At 31.8% G+C, this 19,257-nt stretch overlaps 3 protein-coding genes and 1 long non-coding RNA gene across 4 annotated transcripts; 2 read left to right on the forward strand and 2 right to left on the reverse strand.

The window, feature by feature from the left end:
* Positions 1–224: 224 nt before the first annotated feature.
* LOC107014627 (two-component response regulator ARR15) lies at positions 225–2,210 on the reverse strand. Its single transcript, XM_015214618.2, has 5 exons — positions 1,905–2,210; positions 1,713–1,789; positions 1,418–1,495; positions 1,240–1,310; positions 225–798 (listed from the first exon to the last, which is right to left on the reverse strand). Exons 1-5 carry the CDS (start codon positions 1,999–2,001, stop codon positions 534–536), a joined length of 588 nt encoding a protein of 195 aa, XP_015070104.1. The 5' UTR covers positions 2,002–2,210; the 3' UTR covers positions 225–533.
* A 6,694-nt stretch (positions 2,211–8,904) lies between these two features.
* Positions 8,905–10,033, forward strand: LOC107014628. The gene is made up of 3 exons (XM_015214619.2): positions 8,905–9,064; positions 9,145–9,233; positions 9,661–10,033. The coding sequence occupies exons 1-3, from the start codon at positions 9,035–9,037 to the stop codon at positions 9,812–9,814; spliced, it is 273 nt and encodes a 90-aa protein (XP_015070105.1). The 5' UTR covers positions 8,905–9,034; the 3' UTR covers positions 9,815–10,033.
* On the reverse strand, positions 9,973–16,510 carry LOC107014626 (anaphase-promoting complex subunit 8). The gene is made up of 4 exons (XM_015214616.2): positions 16,170–16,510; positions 15,765–16,086; positions 10,595–11,845; positions 9,973–10,476 (listed from the first exon to the last, which is right to left on the reverse strand). Exons 1-4 carry the CDS (start codon positions 16,253–16,255, stop codon positions 10,405–10,407), a joined length of 1,731 nt encoding a protein of 576 aa, XP_015070102.1. The 5' UTR covers positions 16,256–16,510; the 3' UTR covers positions 9,973–10,404.
* LOC114076434 lies at positions 11,739–14,705 on the forward strand. The gene is made up of 2 exons (XR_003577356.1): positions 11,739–11,869; positions 11,956–14,705. It is a non-coding gene; the product is annotated as an uncharacterized LOC114076434 (long non-coding RNA).
* Positions 16,511–19,257: the final 2,747 nt, after the last annotated feature.

Here is a 19,257-nt window from a genome sequence, read left to right on the forward strand (position 1 = left end):
AAAACAAATGTAGTTCTAGCATTTTTGTGTTACTTTTTCATATTTAAGAGTCCACCTACCAAGAAGCTTCTATCCAACCTTTTGCCTATTAAAAGAAAGTCAGTCATTGAAAAAAAGACTTTTTATGAACATATTTTATGCATTGGAGGATACAGAAAAAGAGACCATAAGCAGTGAGAATTCAATTTAAGTGGCAAAAATTGAAACTAGTAACGCCTTTAACGTAACAAAACAAACAAAATGCATACATAAAAGTTCACAAATAACAAGGAACAAGATTTGGTTGCTAAGAAGGCAATGTCATAGCGCTAAAATGTCAATATCCCCGTTGGTTACATTAAAAAAAAAACAAGAAATCATTTGGATTTCTAATCTATTTCTACAGAGCTCATAAAAGGATCCAAAATGGTGAGCTAAACACATGTACAACTGTAAGGGTATACACACAAAAGAAAGTATCAAAAGATGATGCTAGCAAAATGGTAACAACAACAGCAGCTATTTATGTATCTGTCACATCTTCTATCCCTGTGCTATCCAATCTTGGATTGCTTTGACAAAGGCTGTTGAGATTCTGGTGATGACTCAATGTCATGGGCTGTAACTACAGGGGATGGTATTGATTGTGTCGTTGAATCGTCTTGAAGTTTTCGTTTTCTAGAACATACTTGTTCGATATTCTTCTCCGTTTCTTTGTTGTCATCCCCCTCGCCTCTCAGAATGAAGTCTCGGAGACGTTTAACATCAGATAACTTAACAGGCTTCAGGAGAAATTCTTCAGCACCTTCCTCCAAACATCTATTAGAAAGAAAACATCTATTCAATTAGTTGGTCCGAACTTACAATTGTGTCATCTATAATTCAGTAAATACCAAATATATATACCAAAATCAACAGTTTTCTTCAACTAACAGGCAATTATATACTATTGATGAAGCAACATATGGTTACTTGAATTGTTACAGATGTATGTTCCGCAAATACTTTTTCCGAATTTAATTCAATCAATAGCCCTCAATTCTAGAGAGACAAGAGTACAATATTGCCAAATACTCCTATACTTGCACAAAAACACAATTGCAAAATATTCTACATATGTACATATCGATTGAGTCAAAAGCCATGAGCTTAGTTGAACTCATTCGACCAGGATTCTACAATGTATTGAAGTGTAATAATTTGTTCATCTATCTGATGCAGCATCATATTTATCAATTGATGGTCAAAAAGAGGATATACCTATCAATGCGAGGCAAAATCTTCTCCGATGACATAATAACAACGGGGATCTTGCTCAACACCGATGATTCCTGTTCAACAAGAATGAAAGTGTCATTTACCATTATCAGAAAAACAACAAAATAAAGGCCAAAAGAGGCATGAATTGAACCAAAACAAAACCCATCATCAAACTAACCTTGATTTTTTTGAGAAGTTCATAGCCAGTCATCCCAGGCATGGAATAGTCCGTCAGTATTAGATTTACCTTCAAACCCTGAAACCAAAAAAAAAAAAAATTCAAAATTCCTTTACAACAAACTCACACAAAAGTAAAATCACCAAATAAGGAAAATCAAAATTAGATGACACATTTTCATCTCATTCAATAAATAGAAACCGCAATCTGTCAATTTTTCCCTAAAAGCTTTTAACATGCAACCAAAAGGTCTCATTTTTAACAAATCATTAAACAGAAAAGTGTTTATACATACATCAATCCCCATAGAACTCTTCTCTCCATCTAACCCCAAATACTGCAAAGCCCTCGTTCCACTTTCCACTGCTGTAACTGCAAAAGCAAAAACAACCCCATCAATATACATTTCAACAAACACCTGATAAACAGAAAAAAAAAAAACAGAGTCTACTTCAACTGAGAGAGAAAACAAGAAAAAAGAACCGACCTTTACAGCAAGAGATCTTTAACAATCTCTCAATAACTTTCCGATCAACATGACTATCATCAACAGCAAGAACATGCAACTCTTGTGCCATTTCCATCACTTTGTATTACCAAAATTGGGGTCTTTTTAATCTCTGTTTCCAAAAATGGTCCTCTGTATTTCTGTTTCAAGAAAATATAATAGAAGTAGAAGGGAATAAAGGAGATTTCAATTAGTTGAGTTGGGTCATGTGGGGAGGATATATAGTAAAGGAAGAAATCTACTTTAGAGACTGATGAAGAGATACTGAAAGATCTTAGAAAATCTACACCGCATTATCCCACTTGTCCCCCTATGTATCTCACGCTATTATTATTAAATTCGATCCAGAGGGGGGTGGGGGTTTTGCTTTTTACTCTCTCTAACATATTTTTCGTCATATATAAATTTTTTTTTAAAAAAAATAAAAATTATTCTCCTAATACACTCTATATTAATGAAATATAAATATTAGAATAGAACGATCTTACTTTCCATTTCAAAAGTTTTTATCTCACCGTAAATTAAAATATATCACATAAATTAAGGCGAACAGTTCGCTTAATTATAGAAATATTCGTAATAGCCAATGTGGGTAGTGTCGTGCTTGTTAGTGGGGCCAGGTGCCATGAACACTGTTTGTGGTCACTAACTTTGACCCCTGTGTTGTCACTTCCTTTGACCCTCTGTATATTTTCTTCTTCTCAATAAAAAGTAATAATACAGTAAATTTAAAGCCAGGGTAATATTTTTTTTTATTTTTTACTTTGATTAATCTGAATTTAAAGTTACATCTAAACCTCTGATCTACTGTTTAATGATGGACATGATGTGTTCCATAGTATCTAATAATAAATATGGTTCACTCAAATCTTGGTTTTTTTGTTTAAATGTATATATATGAAATATTTATAAATATTTAATTATAAATTAAATTTTTGTTGTATATCAATATAGAAACGGAAAGAAATTAAAATGATTTCACATTATTAATAGTGTTGGATAAAGTAGATTGTGATTTTAAATTAGAACACGTTGTAAATTCAAAGTTGAGGGGGAAAACAAAGAATATAATTTTACTTTATGAATGTTAATTTGTTGCACAAGATAATTCAAATATCTTTTAATCTCGAACTTTATAATACAATAACTGGTCACTAGCCCACTAACGTTATAATGTTAATAAAATTATGAATTTTGTATTTTTCTACTTCTTATTTGGAAACTTCAGATATAATAAGAAAGAAGTGAAAGAACTATCAAATACTATATTAAATGATAGTACTGTATTTTTCTATTGAAAAAAATAGTTGAGTCAAATCAGATTAATTACCTTAAATTTTAATTAATTAATTCTGCAAATTGGATAGAAGGTTGGAATTTGAAAAGGTGAAAGGGTGTGTACTGTGATTTAATGCATGAAACGGCAATAAGGTGGACTAAGGGAAAAACGTATATAAAAACCTAACGTTTGCATTAAAGGACATTAATTAAATTATATAAGTAGATTGACGTTATTTCATATTAATATATATTATATTATTACACTATATAAAAAATGAATTTTAACGATAATTAATTAACAAAATATATATTTTTTGCGGCAACTAACACTCTTTATATATATCCTGACTTTAGCGATATTAAATTTAGTGACACTAGTCACTAAATTAATGACGATAAAAATTTCAACAATCTTTATTAATATATTTATTTATTGCCGCTAAAAATTATTATTTTTTGTTAGTGTCAATGAATCAGATTTAGTGATAAATATGCATAAAAAAGACTAATATTATATCTTTATAAATTTAGTTTTTTCTTACTTGATCATAAATTTTGAAATTAAAATTTAAAATTTATTATTTTTATTTAATGATAAATTTTGAAATTAAAGTTTAAAATTTTCAAAAAGTTTATGACGAAACGTTGGTGTAAATATTATGTGCATGTCAAAATTTTGGCCGACTCTATTGTCTCCCACTTGTATGGTTTGTTGTTTAAATGTTTCCTATTGGACAGTGGTCAATTTGCTTTATTAGCATCTTAAATATTGTTTTGAATATTTTTACGGCATACAGTGATCAAAATTAAAAATGAATTTAATGATTAATTAACTAACACAAGCCCACAAAATCAATGAAAAGATACTCAGATTTTGTCAAAGCTCCTGTACACTTAAAAAAATATTAATCGTACTATGGAAAATTATTAACAATTCAAAGTTTGAACCTACCACTTGGTGTTCATTGTGCTCTAATGAATTATTAAAAAATATCAGGCATTATATTTCCAAAGGGAAGATGACAAACAGAATCGAATCAACGATTCTTTTTTTGGACAGGAAGATAAAATCGTAAATAGTTTAATTTAATTTTAAATGTAGCAAAATAGAAAGTTAACTATACCAACATGGAAAAAAAAATCGCGTTCATAGCACAGTCCCCAAAAGTTCGGCTCTATTTTAAGTGAAGTTAAATCTAATGAGACTTTATTTATTCCGCTTGATAATATACCATTATTTTAGTAGACTTTGTAAGAGAACTAAAAATAGTTTTCAGAAAGAGAGAGTATATGAGTGATGTATTTATAAGCTAATCTTAGTTTCACCTTGTCAACGAGAGTACAATTTTATTTTATTTAAAAAGGGAAAATGACAAATAAGCCTCGAACGTAACTATCGTTATTGTATGCAGATATTTTCATCATATTTTTGGTATATTAATATCCTGTCGTCCAAAAATTAAATCATATATGTCTTTCGGAAGATTAAATAATGATACGTGACACAATCTTATCCATCGATCCGAAATTTAATAAATATCGAATCGATAAATAAGATTATGACACGTATATATCTATTAGTATAAATGACATATATACTTTAATTATTAATGACAAAAACATCAATATCTCAAAAATATAATGAAATATCTATAAATTAACTTGAGGTATATTTTTGTTTTTTTTTCACATGAAAAAAAGTGTGAATTCACAAATGGTTGACTAAAAGTCAAAGTGAAAGTGTTTGACAATAGGCGGCGTCCATAAGGAGAAAAGGCGCCTCCAGTATTTGGACCAAGTCTATAAATGCACCCAAAATCTTCAAAAATTGATTTAACAGTCACCTCCAATCTCATCTTTTCCCAAGAAATCTTATTTGTACTAAAATATTGCTACTATTTTCCAACAAACAGATCAAATTTCAATTAATACAGTATCGTAATCCTTTTTATTTTAGTTTAATTAGATTCTAAATTAATACAATATCGTAATCCTTTTAAATTCTCTTCACATGTTTCTGTTATTTCATACTTGTGATTTTCTTATCTTGTTTCAAATAAATAACCATTTTTACTTTATCTCGTATTATAATTTATTTTTATTTAGATATTTATCTTATAATATATTATTAAAAATATTTTATTACTCAAGAAGGTGATGACGTGTGTATATATATATATATATTTCTTCTGTTCGAAATTGTTTGTGATGTTGCGCTTTTCGAAAGTCAATTTGACTATTTTTTAAAGTTAAAGTAGATCATTAATTCGATATTTAAAAAAAAATTAGATATTCTAAAATTATATGAAAATTACTATAAATTGCAACTTTTTGCATGTTAATATGATGGAAAAAATACATCTTAAAATGTTAGTCAAAATTTTTATAGTTTGACTCTAAAAATGAAAATCATGACAAACAATACCGGACGGAGGGAGTATTATTCTATGCAAAACAAAAGTTAGAATAAGTTATAGGGAAAAAGGTATGATATACCCCTCAACCCTGTCATTTTGAGCTGATATACCCCTTGTTATGAAAGTGGTTCATATATACCCCTACTTGTAAACAAATGGCTCACATATATACTTTTCCTCTAACGGATATGAAAAAGAAAATAATTGTAATCTAAGTTTTATTATTTTTTTCTAACCATATGAGTAAATTTAATCCTCGTCAAACATTTTTTTTTTGATTTTTTTGTTTCAATGACTAATTTATAATTATTTTTTTGATAATCAAATTTATTTATGTTTCACTAATATTCCAAATTTTTTCTTCGAATACGAAATTAAATACAATATACACAAAAAAAATAGTTTAATTTTTTTTTCTTTAAACTAAGGAATGAAGAAAAAACAAAATAAGAATAAGAAATTCAAATAATTATAATTAAAGAAGTCAAAAAATAATTTATGTATGAAAAAAATTAAAATATACCTTGAACTTTGATAGAAGAATTATATATACCCCTAAATAATTTTTTTTTAAAAATTAGAAGTAATAAATATAAATTTAAAACTAATTTTTTAACTTCCGTTAAATGAAGGGTATATGTGAGTCATTTTGTAACGGCAGGGGGATATGTGAGTCGTTTGTATAACGGTAAGGGCATATATGAGCCACTTTTATAACGAGGGATATATCAGCTCCAAATAACAAAGTTGAGTGTATATCAGACCCTTTTCCCTAAGTTATATATGAGTAATTTACTTTACGTTATTTATATATGTATAACTCTAATCAGCTATATTACGATTTCAATAAATTTTGAAAAGAGAAAGATATGAAATAAAAAAAAAAAAAAGCTCCAAGCAGCAGGGAGAGATTGGAGTGGACAGCCAAACTAAATCTTTTTGATCTTCAATCAAATCTCTTAAACAAAAAAGTGAACTTTTTCCAATTAAGTAAACTTTGGATTCTATTTGTTGAGATTCGCCTGAAAATCGCGGAATCCCAAGTAAATTACTTTGCACGTTCCGTACTACCAAAGAAATCACCTTTTACTTCGAGTAAATTACTCTCCGTCTTTAATTTATATTACGTAGTTTTATATCATACAAATATAAATTTTAAAAAAATTAAATTGTAATTTAAAATATATTTTTTTGTGATGATAAAATTAATTATTTTTAAAAAAATATATAACAGTACAAGTTAAATCGTTTTTCAGCTTAGAAAAGTAATATTTCTTTCAAATAAATTTACAAAAGTGTGTATCGTAAATCAAAACAAAGGTAAAAAAAAAAAAAAAAGAGGATAGGAACAGTATTTTCCTAGTCCTGCGATATTGTTAGGTTCTGTTGTGAGCAGGGTGATTGACATTGCAAGTTAAAAGACCAATCAACATTAATATTACTGCTACTACGACTTTTTTTGCTTTTATTCCATATAAATTGATAGTGAGGCTTCAAAACTTGAAAATAAATGTGCAAAAGGAGTCGTTAATTGTGATGGAGTAATAGATATTTCTTGATTCTTAATTAAAAGTTTTGAATTTGAGTTATTTTGAATAGGAAAAAAGCTCAAATATGTCATCAAACTTTAAAAAAAAACTCATTTATGTCATTCGTTAAAACTTTGCCTCATTTATGTCATTGTTGTTAAAGAAAAGTTTCATTCATGCCATTTTTTAAATTCGGTTTTGCAAAACCATTTTTACACGCCAAACAAGGTTTAACACTTTTGTATTGGTGTTTTTGGATCAAATGTATACTTTTTTAAAATCATTAATTACACACCAAACGAATGACATAAATGAACCTATCTAAAAGTTCGATGACATATAAAATATAATTGATTATGTTAGAAAACATTCTAAAAAATTTTAACGCGAATTTAACTTTAAACGAACTCTAACGTCAATATTGATATCAAGTGGAAACCAAAAAAAAAAATGTGCAAGAATGATATAAAAATTGTTCTTTCTATTTCCTTTCTATTATGGGATGAGAAAAATAATTTTCATGATACTTAGCGAGAGGGTTTGATAAATATCAAATTATCAAACTGAACTTTTGATATTGTGATTTTAATATTATGATACTTGATAATTGATAAGTGTTTAAAGATTTACAGTAGATTGGCAGAAATTAATTATTTAGCTGTTCAAATTTTGATAGGAATGTTATATATATATAACAACAAATAATTTCTAGTTTCTTTAAAATACGACATATGTATGGCGTTTTTATGATACTATTGAGCCGTTTTTAAAAATTCGAGATCATAATTCGAGTATACGTAAGTCAGGATCAAATAGATCATAATTATTGATTTACTGTATCTTGATATCGAAATAGACTTATAAATTTAATTTGATACTCCTTTTAGTCACAATTTATGTAGCAATTTTCGAATTTTAAAATTTAAGCAAGTCAATTTTTTACAGTAAATATTTTATGTGTGTTTCATTATTTTGTATTGGCAATTCTTGTGACTTATAATACTTGTTACATTGTTTACAAACATACATATATTTCATTTTAATTTTTTTTGAAGAATTCACTCACAAATTTCTCGTCAAACGTAAATTGTTTGACTATCGAAAAACGAAAAATGTCATATGAATTAAAATTGAAGCAGTAAAATAAAATAAATAAAAAATTACAAACCAAAATTTTCAATACCATATTTTATCATGTCCACCCTTCTCATGTGGTGCGGCCGTGTAACAAAATCTTTTTTGGCACAAGAAATAGTTGAACATAAATTCTTTCACTCTCCTTCATCTTTAATTATATGGAAAATGAATCATACTTTATGGTATAATATATATATATTTGGTGGTATGATCTATTTGGGAATGGTGAAGCAATTGTCGAATTCAATGAATATTTTGAACCAATTTGTGCATCTAATGTGGTTATAAACAATCGTTTGGCCCTTTAATTTATTTATTTTTGGTTAATAGTCGTGGAAAAACACACCACTAAGCAATCGTTAAATTAACTTCTTAATAGTCAAAAAACAAATTTATATTTGTAATTTTTGATCGTTACGTACCGCAATGAGCAATCAGAGTTACAGAAGGCCCATGTTTATTAAGATATGTGGGCTAAGTATTTGTTATTGGGCCATTATGTTTTAAGCCTGTGACTTTGTAATGGGCAGTTAGCTTGGCCCGTTATGTTTGTCAAGTGTTGAAACGTGGCAATCAATGATTGGGAGTTAGGGCAATGGTAATGTCAGACCCTCTCATCCAATCAACATCATCTTCCTTGGAAAAAGATAAAGTTGTTTATTGCTCCCATTATTGTACTTACTCCTCCTCAATCTTTATCTCATCGGTCTCTCTGTAATCAAACCAAATTTCTTCGTCTTGTTCCATGGCTACTAATCGCTGGCTCAGGCCCGAGGTATTTTCTATCCTTGCACTTTATTACTATTTATTTCTCAACTTTTTGGGAATTTCTAAGCAAAATGAATGATCGAGTAGGTTTATCCACTATTTGCTGCCGTTGGAGTTGCCATCGGAATCTGTGGACTTCAATTGGTTCGTAATATGCGTATCAACCCTGAAGTCAGGTTTGATCCATCATATTCCTTCAATTCATCCTTATTCTCTTTCAGTATTAGTATGATTCACTAGTTTCTACCTGGAAATACGAGTAGTTTGCCTTTCTGTTGGTCAATTCCTTCTTAATAGTGTAGTAGACAGAAGTAGCAGGCACTTCCAGGTACTCAATCGTCTCCTAAATTTCAGAGATATGAATCAAGTCATTCAGTTTTACTATACGCGATGAATCAAGCCATTCAGTTTTACTATACGCGCCTTAATTACCTCATTTAGGACAGGCAGATGGAAGCAGGTTATGGATCTGTTCAATTACACAGAGGCTTATGAGGGATCAAGTCCCCCAGAATACTACAAAATTGTTTTAACTCCCTGTATGTAGTTGAATATTTCCTACTTTTGCAACAACTTACTTACTCTTTCTTTTTTCGTGGGCAGGGTAAACAAGGAGAAAAGAGCTGCTGGCATCCTGGAGAATTTTGAGGAGGGAGAAAAATATGCTGAACATGCCATCAGAAAGTTTGCTCGTAATAGGCCACCAGAAATTTTCCCTAACCTTAATAGGTTCTTCAGTGACCCTCAAAAGAATTAATCACCTGTAACTTGGATAGAATAAAGTTATCAAACTTCATCATTATAATGGTGTGATTTGGAATGTAATGTGATGACGATAATCTGTTGTGCTGGATGAATTGCAGTATCGATGTGTCTGTAAAATAGGTTCCTCTGTGACAGTTTGTATTGAGACTTGTATGTCAAATGTTCAAATGTATTTCTGAATGAAAATCAAGGTGCAAGCAACTACTCTAAACATGCAGTTTGTCCTGTATGTATCACATTGAAGGAGAAGATACCAACAATTATATAGAATGCGGACATGGCGGTAGACCATGAAATAATCTGAAAAACAGAACCACATGTAATATGAGAAACTAAGATACATAACTATATCTGCATTCTTTTGCTCCTAAGCTTGTTCCTGAGCGTTTCAAACAAGGGAAATATCTCATACCACAGAGACGTTTTTTTGATCATGAAATCAGCAAGATAACTTTTAAAGAAGGTGCCAGCTTAGATTCTCAACTTTTTGGCTGTTCGACTGAACTGTCCAAGCTTCTTTGCTGTTTGTTCAATTGGTGTCTCAAAATTCATACACAGGTTTGTTAAGGAAAAAGAAACTTATCAGGGTGGAAGATGCTCAACATCCATTTCATATCTTATTCCTCTAAGTAGACTCTTTGCTGTTTCCTTCTCCTGCATTAATGACCAAACAATATGAGGGAAACTGCTCAAAGAGTTGTTTTCGAGAATGATTAAGATAACATAGAGAAATTGACTTTTTAAGTATGCAATAAGAGGAGGTAAAACTTACTGGGCCAGAATAATCTAGAAGGCGAGTGCAATAAACCTCTGCATCTTCAAATCTCTTTTGAGCTTTATAATATCTTGCAAGAAACATTAAAGCTTCAACGAGGTTAGGACCTTCCCGTTCTTCAGCTTCCATAATCTCCAAATCTTTCTTGTAGTAAAATGCAGCTTCTTCGGAACGACCAAGTTCAGCATGAAGTTTTGCTAGCTGGTGAAGAGCAATTGCTTCTCTGTCATTACAATTTGCAGCCCTTCTGTAACATTTTATTGCCTCCTCAAGCATATGAAGCTGTTCCGTTTCAAAACACTGGGCCATTGCAATCCATAATCGAGAATCATTCGGCTGCAAGAACACGGACTTTTTAAAATAATGAAGAGCATAAAATGGCATCCCCATCATCTCATATGCTTGTCCTAATCCATACCAGGCTCGATAATCACATGGATTTATGTCCACAGCCCGCCTATAGGCATCAACTGCTGCTGGAGTGTTTTTCATCTCTACGTACTCATGACCCATAAGTGTCCAAGCTGATAAATAATTTTTATTCAACTTAAGAGCCCTCCGAAAATACATTACAGATTTCTCATGCTGCCCCTTCAAACTGTAATAGTTTCCAATAATGCAACAAGACTCTGGCCTGTATTTATCCGTCAAAAACACCCTATGTGCAAGATAACTTAAGGCTGAAAAACATTCCTTTGCATATAGCACATTGGAATACATATCCATGTCTTCAATCCTGTAAGGATCATTTCTTAGAAGTTCTTCAAATATAACTTCTACTTGTTCAAATTCTCTAAGACTGTATTGAGCTTTAGCAATCTGGGCCTGGATGTAATTGCTAAAACTGAAAGTCCCTTGCAAATTTTCATACTTCACCAATGACTCACTGTGCATACGAAGCTCTTGGTAAGCATTGGCAAGAAAGAAGTCTTTCATCCAGTGGTTATTAAGGTTTAAACTGTTCAATGTCTCAGCTGTGGTGCACAACAACTGCAGCTCAGACCAAGCACTCCAGTTCCACGGGTAGCTATTTACTGAATCAACGAGAACTGTCCTAGCAAGATTGTCACTGCCTTTCTGCTTAAGAACAAGACCATACAAGTACAGGCCAAAGGAATCAATGCTTCCATTTTTTCGAAGTGCAGACAACTCCCGCTCAATAGAAACCAGTTCGAGGTTCACAACATCACTCTTGCCTAAGGGTCCCTCGAGTTCTATCATCTCCTCTTCTTTTCGCTTTTCACCGGCCTAAAGAAACAACAAAGAAGCACCGTAAGTATCTATCACCACGCTTACTAGATACAGTTTAATATTAACAAATGACATAAAGCTAGTTGACTTATATTTGCTTTTTACAGAAGTATATTTAAGATTCATTGGTTTGAGAACAAAAAGGAGCTAAAATTTCTCATATATTCTCCTGCAATGACATTTTAGAGAGAACGCCAAAATAAGGAAGGTGCTAATCAGCAAAGCTACAAACTGAGAACCAAAAAGAAAAAAGATTTGATGCCTGTATATCCTAATCTCTCCGCTAATGCAGACAACAAGAATCAATCATGGCTCTCCTTTTGTCCTTTGCATGTGACCAGGTCTGGCTAGAGATGGAGTTCTAGGTTAAAGCCCTTAGTTAATTTATGATCTGAATCAGTTAAAGTGTGCTATAAAATTGGTCCCCTTTGCTTCGAGTCCTATGTCATGGTTTGATCAATTGGAAATTCATCCAGATGTTAGCTGATTGAAAGAAAACATTACACTAATTTCAATCCTGAATGGTACACTTGATGAGAATGACAGTTATTTCTTTATCAAAAAGAAAGAATAAAAAAGAGAAGGACAATCATTTAAGGAAATGAACAAAATGTAGATTATAAAAAATGTCATGTAAGGAGTGACATACTAGTATAACTGAAAAAAGTAAATTCAATGTGCTTACACTATTCTGATATGTATTCTCTTCTTTTGGTTGATGATTCATTTCTACACTTAATTGTACATTGAAAACCCAATATTTCAGCAACATGAGAATCTCTAAGGAGAGTAATATGGCCCATGACAAAATAATTTACAGCGAATTATACGTCTAACTAAGCGAAAGGAAGATATTAACAGTTCCAAAAATAGGACTGACTGAAGTAAAGCAAAGGAACACCACCACCACCCACAAAATAGGGTGGGGAAAAAGAAGAGGAAAGCTCCAGCACCTCAATTTCATCCTCGAACATAAGCCAAAGGAATAAGAGAAGAAGACAAAGGAAAAGTCATATGTAAACTCCAGGTAAACATACAACAAGATAGCACACGAAAGCTTAACAGTCACTTCTTGGAGAGACAGCACAGAAAAGGGTGAAGTTTACCAATAGTTGCTAGCCAGCATAAGAACCATCTAATTATTAATAATCTTATAAATAGTTTTATTTGGACATTGCCACCTGGAAACATGCTACATCAGTACCTGAGTTTAGATTTGATTAAACCAGGGATATTGTGACCAAAGTGTGATAGCGTCTAACCAAGAGTTCCCACATTATGAGTGCATGTGCTTAATTTAGTCCACCACATCAACACATGTAAGTGATGCTAGATATAAAAGAGTTCACATATCTTATTTGACAAATGGATAAAGAAGCTACCCTGAGAGATTCAAGTAGGTAGTTGTGGTATAAAGGTGCTGACGAGAAACTCTATAATTAATAAGCATCTTAAAGAGAACGAGAGTTAATACTGTTGTGTATACAAAACACTAAGTCGGTTAGAAAAAGGCTGTAGAGATTAGTAAAAAGAAGTTACAATTTAAGGTATTGCCGGTTATATAAAGATTAGGATTGTAGAGAAGATTATAGTAGAGCCATGCCTTTAATGAAATCTATTGTTTTAAAAAAACGGAAAGTAAACATAAGCTGACCCGAACACCATGTCATTAAACAATACTATCTAGCAACCAACTTTTACATTTGTTCAAGAAGACACAAATCCCTTTGGTGGATATTTCACATAAGCCGACAAATCATATCTGACCCAAATCCCTTTGGCCGGAGAATCGACATCTCCAACCAAACCCATCGTTTTCTCCTTAAAGAAAAACACCATTAAAGTGAGCTTCAAGCTCTAACCATGAGCAAACAATAGAGCTCCAACGAGCTCACTGATTCGCACAACCTCCGACAAACAGCAACCAAATAGATCCGACCACCACGAGATCCAGAAGCCACCCACAACGCATCCGACAAACCCCCAACCCACGCACCTCACTCATCTGGAAAAACAGCCAGCAAACAACCCCAAGCTCCAAGTTTTGGTGAACCAGATCAAAACTCCATGAGACAGCCTCCACATAGCTCTCTTGTGAGCTCTGAGCTCCATTTCCAGTGAGGTTTGAGTTTTCACTTCTAAATCTAATTAAAATTGATGTTGTTTTACTTTGTTTTTGCTCTTCTTGTTGCTATGTTCAGCTGCGTTTCAGATCTCAAATGTTATCTCATTTTAGATCTGGCCGGAACGGTTCAAACTCCGGCCACCTTGGGTCGGATATGATTTACTGGTCGGATATCCTATTTAAAAGAGGTGTATTTATTTTTTAATATAAATGTCGTGTGGCAATTAAAAGGGGATGTGTCATTTCCATTTGTTATTTGAAGAAAGGGAAATGAGTTGGTTATTTCCAGCAAAGCAACTAATGTCTACAAGGGCATATATATCTGAAAAGTTGGACCGCGAGGGCACGGGTGAGTCAAACTTCAAACGGTGTATATTTAGACATTTTCGTATAATTTAGGGGCATATTTGACCCTTATCCGTATATTTTAAGAAATAAATCTATTTATTTGCTTTATATTAACAGCAGAAATCACCTCAATGCATAGAGGGCTTGAGTGAGCTATGAACTGAGATTGTTACTTAGTATTAAGTGGAAATCAAATTGTAAGAAGAGAAGTCTCATCTCAAGTGTTGAATTCCCATGAGAGAAAGCTCAATCACAATAAATATTAAGTTCTTACATTTTTACAGTTCTGAGAATATTATTTCCCTTTCGTGTTTCATAAAACAAAAAATTAACCGGGATCCGACACGTCTTGACATTCATGCATATTGACATCTTTAACCCTTCTGCTGATATGCAAGGAAGGTCAATTCAGAATAGATATAGACCAGATAATACAATTAAATAAATAATAAAGCTACCTTGAAGAACACAACATTGTCAGAATACAAAGGGAATTATATTAGTTTCTTGCTATCTCAGCACAACTTCATTATAACCCTTAAAGTTGCTCACTGAAAGCTGTGGCCAATTCCTGGCTATTTAAGGACATGATAAAGCAAAATCAAGTGACACTAATAAAGAAATATAATGATGAGCAGACACCTAAAGCTATTAGCTATGCATTTTGAATCTATTGTGGGTGCAGAGTTGATTTCTTTACCTTCCATTTAAGTAACAAACTATAGGAGACCTTAGTCGCATCTTCAAAAACAGAATACCTAGAGAACTCAGTCAAGGAATAAGATTTCTCCTATTGATGAAAATGATGTTCTCTTGTTTGCTCAGTCATTTAATACATATGGAACGTGATTGAGCTTGTAGTGCTTTTGATAATGTAATTGAATCTTTAAATGTTGAAAGACACAATTGAGATGCCATAGATGGATCACACCATCTCCTCATGCACGTGGTATGAATTACTTTAGATGTATTAACTAAAAGGTGACTACTTAAACACGTTTTGATAAAACCAGCTACCAATGCATAGTGTTATTAGTTTCATTGATGCCAATGCTCGACTTACTCGTAAGAATAAGACGTTCAACTCCCTAAAACACGTGTAATTGAGAGAAACCATCTAGAAGTTTCCCTTTGCTAATAATTCATCTAAGGGCCATATATATGGTTCCAGTCCTGGACGTATAAACATGTATTTATGTACCGGATCACCTGATTCTCCAGATGTTATACTAATTCAGAATCACAAAATGATAAAGGTCGTAGCTTTTGGTCTAATAACACTGATACACCCCAAATGGTGTCAGTATTAATTGATGTGCCCCAACAGTGCATTAACAGCTAATCAAATAACAGGCTAATGCTTTCACTCAAAAACGATAAGCATGAAAGAGGAGAAAATTAACATCTAAGTACAAATTGTTAAAAAGGAAGACAAGGACAAACCAAGAAAAGGGCATAACAGCGCAAAAACACAGCTTTCTTGCCAGTCTGATCACGGAGCACATGGGTTGCCCGCCGGTACTCCCGACAATCGAAGTAGGACTTAGCGAGCAGGTAGAAATCGCTGTCAATGGCTTCGTTATCATCCTCCGGTACAGTCGGCGTAGCCACGTGTGATACTCCCGCAGCAGGGGTTGAAGTGAAAGCAGCTTCCGTGGCTGTGCGGAACCGGCGACGGATGCTGGAGCTTCCACGCTGGAATCTTGTGTGAGACGGGGTGTACTTTGCTGGGTCTTGCTCAATTCCCACTAACTGTTCTGCAGCCCTGTGCCCAATGGAAAATCCCAATTTAAGATTTCAAGAAAAAGGTGAAATTTTTAGGGTTTATTTTCGAGAAAGAAGATATACCATTTGGAGGCTGAGTAGAGACAGCGGTCACTGAGCTGACGGACGGCGGCTCGGAGCTCGTTTCTGCAATTTTCTTTAATACCCATTCGATGGATCTGTGTAGTAGTAAAACTTTTACATACAAACTACTACTATTAAATTGACGGCGAGAATAGGAAGGGCTCGCCGGAGTTGGAACACAAATTTGGATAAAATGGACGAATTTAGGTCGCCGCCGGCAAGATGACTGCGCGGGTTAGCTGCTTTTTCAAATTTTTGTACTTGTAGCTACTGCTGCGCTGGATGAAATATGGTTTTGTACTCCATTCTTGATAGCATCAAATTATATTTCAAAGTTTTGTAACTTATTAACAAATAAATTAAACATGTCTGTATTTTACATTTAGTAATTTTCATATTTCTATTAAATCCATCGACTTATAATAAATTGTTTTGATTAAACGCTTTTTATTCAAAATTATTAATAAAAAAATGAAGAAGAATCAAATATACCTTCAAATTTTCGAATTTAGTATGAATATAGCATTCGTTATACTTTAAAATAATATATATTCTTATCCTATTGTCATATTTTTGAGCTAACAGAAAAACATCATCTCAATAATTTATTATTTTTTATTTTATTTTTAAATCAAAAAATATTCATTCATTCATTTGTTGTCTTGGCCTCAAAGCTTCCAGATCTCTATATTGATCAACAAATCAAAGCTATTTCTTGTATCCTCCTTGATTTCCATCAATTTTCAGTATCTTTTTCAAGAAAAAAATTCTAAATTTTGTGAATGTAGATCTCCAATCACTTTTGGGATTAAATAATTTTAAAAAATAAGTTGATTTGATTAGAATTTTACTGTAATTAACGATTTTTGGATTTTCTATCAATGACGAAGTAATTTAACGTTTTATTGGTGATTTTTCTATCCAGCAAGCGAAAATCTCTATCCACATCAACGCGACTCCAATGACATCATTTCAACCGTGAAATCCTAGAATCCCGTTCGTGTCCTTTGATGTATGTTTTTCAATTCGCATTCACCGCCATCAATGAAAGTGGCTCAAATGTTTTTGAAGACGAGCTATCATTGTTGGAGGAATTTAGGTTTAATATAAATAATTTTACCAAAAAACACTATCAATTATAAATCCATTCCGTGATTAAGTAGATCTTCGTGAAAATGTTGACCTTTCTAAGACGTTATTATCTTCATGATATTTGGGTTTTTCCAATTACTTGCCGAGATGAATAGTTTGGAGAATAAAAATAAATTCTGGATAAAAAATTTAAATAGAATAAGATAAAGTATTGTGATGGTGTTACATATCCTTTCGTTTAGCCTACGAAAATATATGCCACAGAGATGTAATGATAAGGATATATATAATCTTAAAGTACGAAAGACATATACTTACCATTTTTAGAAATTCAAAAATATATTTAACTTTTTTTCCAAAAAGAATTTACACATATATTTTTTAGTATAACTTATTTTATTGCAATTGTTCAACTTATATAAAAAAGAGAAGTATATCACTAAATGACTACACATAATTCATTTTAGATTTCCGGAAAAAGGTCTAAAATACCCTTGAAGTATCAGAAATGGTACAAAATTACCCTCCATCAACCTATTGGCTCCAAAATATGGTTCGCATCCACCTATTGGCTCCAAAATACCCTTCCCATCCACCTATTGGCTCTAAAATACCCTTCACATCCACCTTTATGCTCAAAATTAACCACTTATTTAACGATTTTAAATTTAAACTATTTAAATATTTTTTAATACACGGTGGTTAACTATTTGTTATAATTTAACTTATTAATATAATTTGTTAACCATTCTACTACACAACCATTACTAATTAGACCATACCCAATTAATAAATTCGCCCCATTATTAATATACAACACGAAAATTACTACCAATGAATGTTTCTAAAAATTTAAGGCGAAAATGTCTATAAAAGTATATTATCATATATTCAAGTCGTCAATCAACACATAATATAATTCAAATGTCCAAATAAAAATTACCGATAAACATAAAAGTCTACTATTTTCATCTTAATTATTCTTTCGCCTCAATTATGTGATGTTACTTAATAGTAATTTTTTTTAAAAAATAATATATTAAAGTTTTAATATTTAAAACAAATAATAAATATTTATAAAAATATATTTTAAAAAGTGCATGAATTAATTCGAGAGGTGCTACTTCTTTACCTTTAATCATAAATTTTGAATTCAAGCTTGAAACATAATCCTATTGGAAGTGTCCTCCTAAATAAGCGACTCAACCTAAATTTAATTGGGAATTCAATTCGGACTCAAATAATTTTGAATGTCATTTTCAGGAATCGATAATCATCATGCTTTAGTAATGTTTAAGGCGATTTTGATATTAGAAATGGTATGTTAATTGGGTGGAGCTTGATTAGTAATGGGTGGGTAGTGGGTCGATTTATAAGTGATATTAATAAATTAAATTATATCCAATAATTGAGCGCCCAAATATTTTTAAAAATATTTAAGTAGTTTAAATTTGAAACCGTTAAATAAATGGTCAATTTTGAACTCAAAGATTGATGACAAGGGTATTTTTGAGCCAACAGGTGGGTGGAAAGGGTAATTTGGAGCCAATAGGTGGATGGAGGGTAGTTTTGTACCATTTTCAATACTTCGAGGGTATTTTTAGGCCCTTTTCCGTTAGATTTTTAAATCATAATCATAAGATTAATGAGTAAAATAAACCTCAATTAGTTAAAACTATAGCTACGATGACTAATTAACTATTCCATCTGTCCCCTTCTAATAGTCATGTTGCGCTTTTTAAAAGTCAATATAACTAATTTTCAAAGTTGAATTAAGTTACATTAATTTAATATTTTAAATAAAAAACGTAGATATTAAAAAATGAATAATTGTATATAATAGCAAACTAATCACCTAAAATAAATGGAGTAGCTACGGTTTGATTTAATTGTGCTCCATAGAAAACGTTAGCTAAAGTTTGCCAGTCGCCTCTCTCCCATTCTCGCTCGCCACTCTCCCTTTGCTCGCCTCTCTCACTTTATACACAAAAGTGTA

The sequence above is a fragment of the Solanum pennellii genome, chromosome 3 (assembly GCF_001406875.1).
Source record: "Solanum pennellii chromosome 3, SPENNV200".
In the NCBI taxonomy this organism is placed as follows: domain Eukaryota; kingdom Viridiplantae; phylum Streptophyta; class Magnoliopsida; order Solanales; family Solanaceae; genus Solanum; species Solanum pennellii.

Excerpts from the sequence above, each read along its gene's own strand:
- LOC107014626 (XM_015214616.2), bottom strand. The coding sequence starts at position 16,255 with ATGGGTATTAAAGAAAATTGCAGAAACGAGCTCCGAGCCGCCGTCCGT. Across the intron at positions 16,087-16,169 it reads CTCTACTCAGCCTCCAAATG|GGCTGCAGAACAGTTAGTGG; the intron begins GTATATCTTCTT and ends CATTGGGCACAG. Across the intron at positions 10,477-10,594 it reads TTCTAGATTATTCTGGCCCA|GAGAAGGAAACAGCAAAGAG; the intron begins GTAAGTTTTACC and ends TCATTAATGCAG.
- LOC107014628 (XM_015214619.2), top strand. The coding sequence starts at position 9,035 with ATGGCTACTAATCGCTGGCTCAGGCCCGAG. Across the intron at positions 9,065-9,144 it reads ATCGCTGGCTCAGGCCCGAG|GTTTATCCACTATTTGCTGC; the intron begins GTATTTTCTATC and ends ATGATCGAGTAG. Across the intron at positions 9,234-9,660 it reads CGTATCAACCCTGAAGTCAG|GGTAAACAAGGAGAAAAGAG; the intron begins GTTTGATCCATC and ends TTTCGTGGGCAG.
- LOC107014627 (XM_015214618.2), bottom strand. The coding sequence starts at position 2,001 with ATGGAAATGGCACAAGAGTTGCATGTTCTTGCTGTTGATGATAGTCAT. Across the intron at positions 1,790-1,904 it reads AAAGATCTCTTGCTGTAAAG|TTACAGCAGTGGAAAGTGGA; the intron begins GTCGGTTCTTTT and ends TTGCTTTTGCAG. Across the intron at positions 799-1,239 it reads ATTTTGCCTCGCATTGATAG|ATGTTTGGAGGAAGGTGCTG; the intron begins GTATATCCTCTT and ends TCTTTCTAATAG.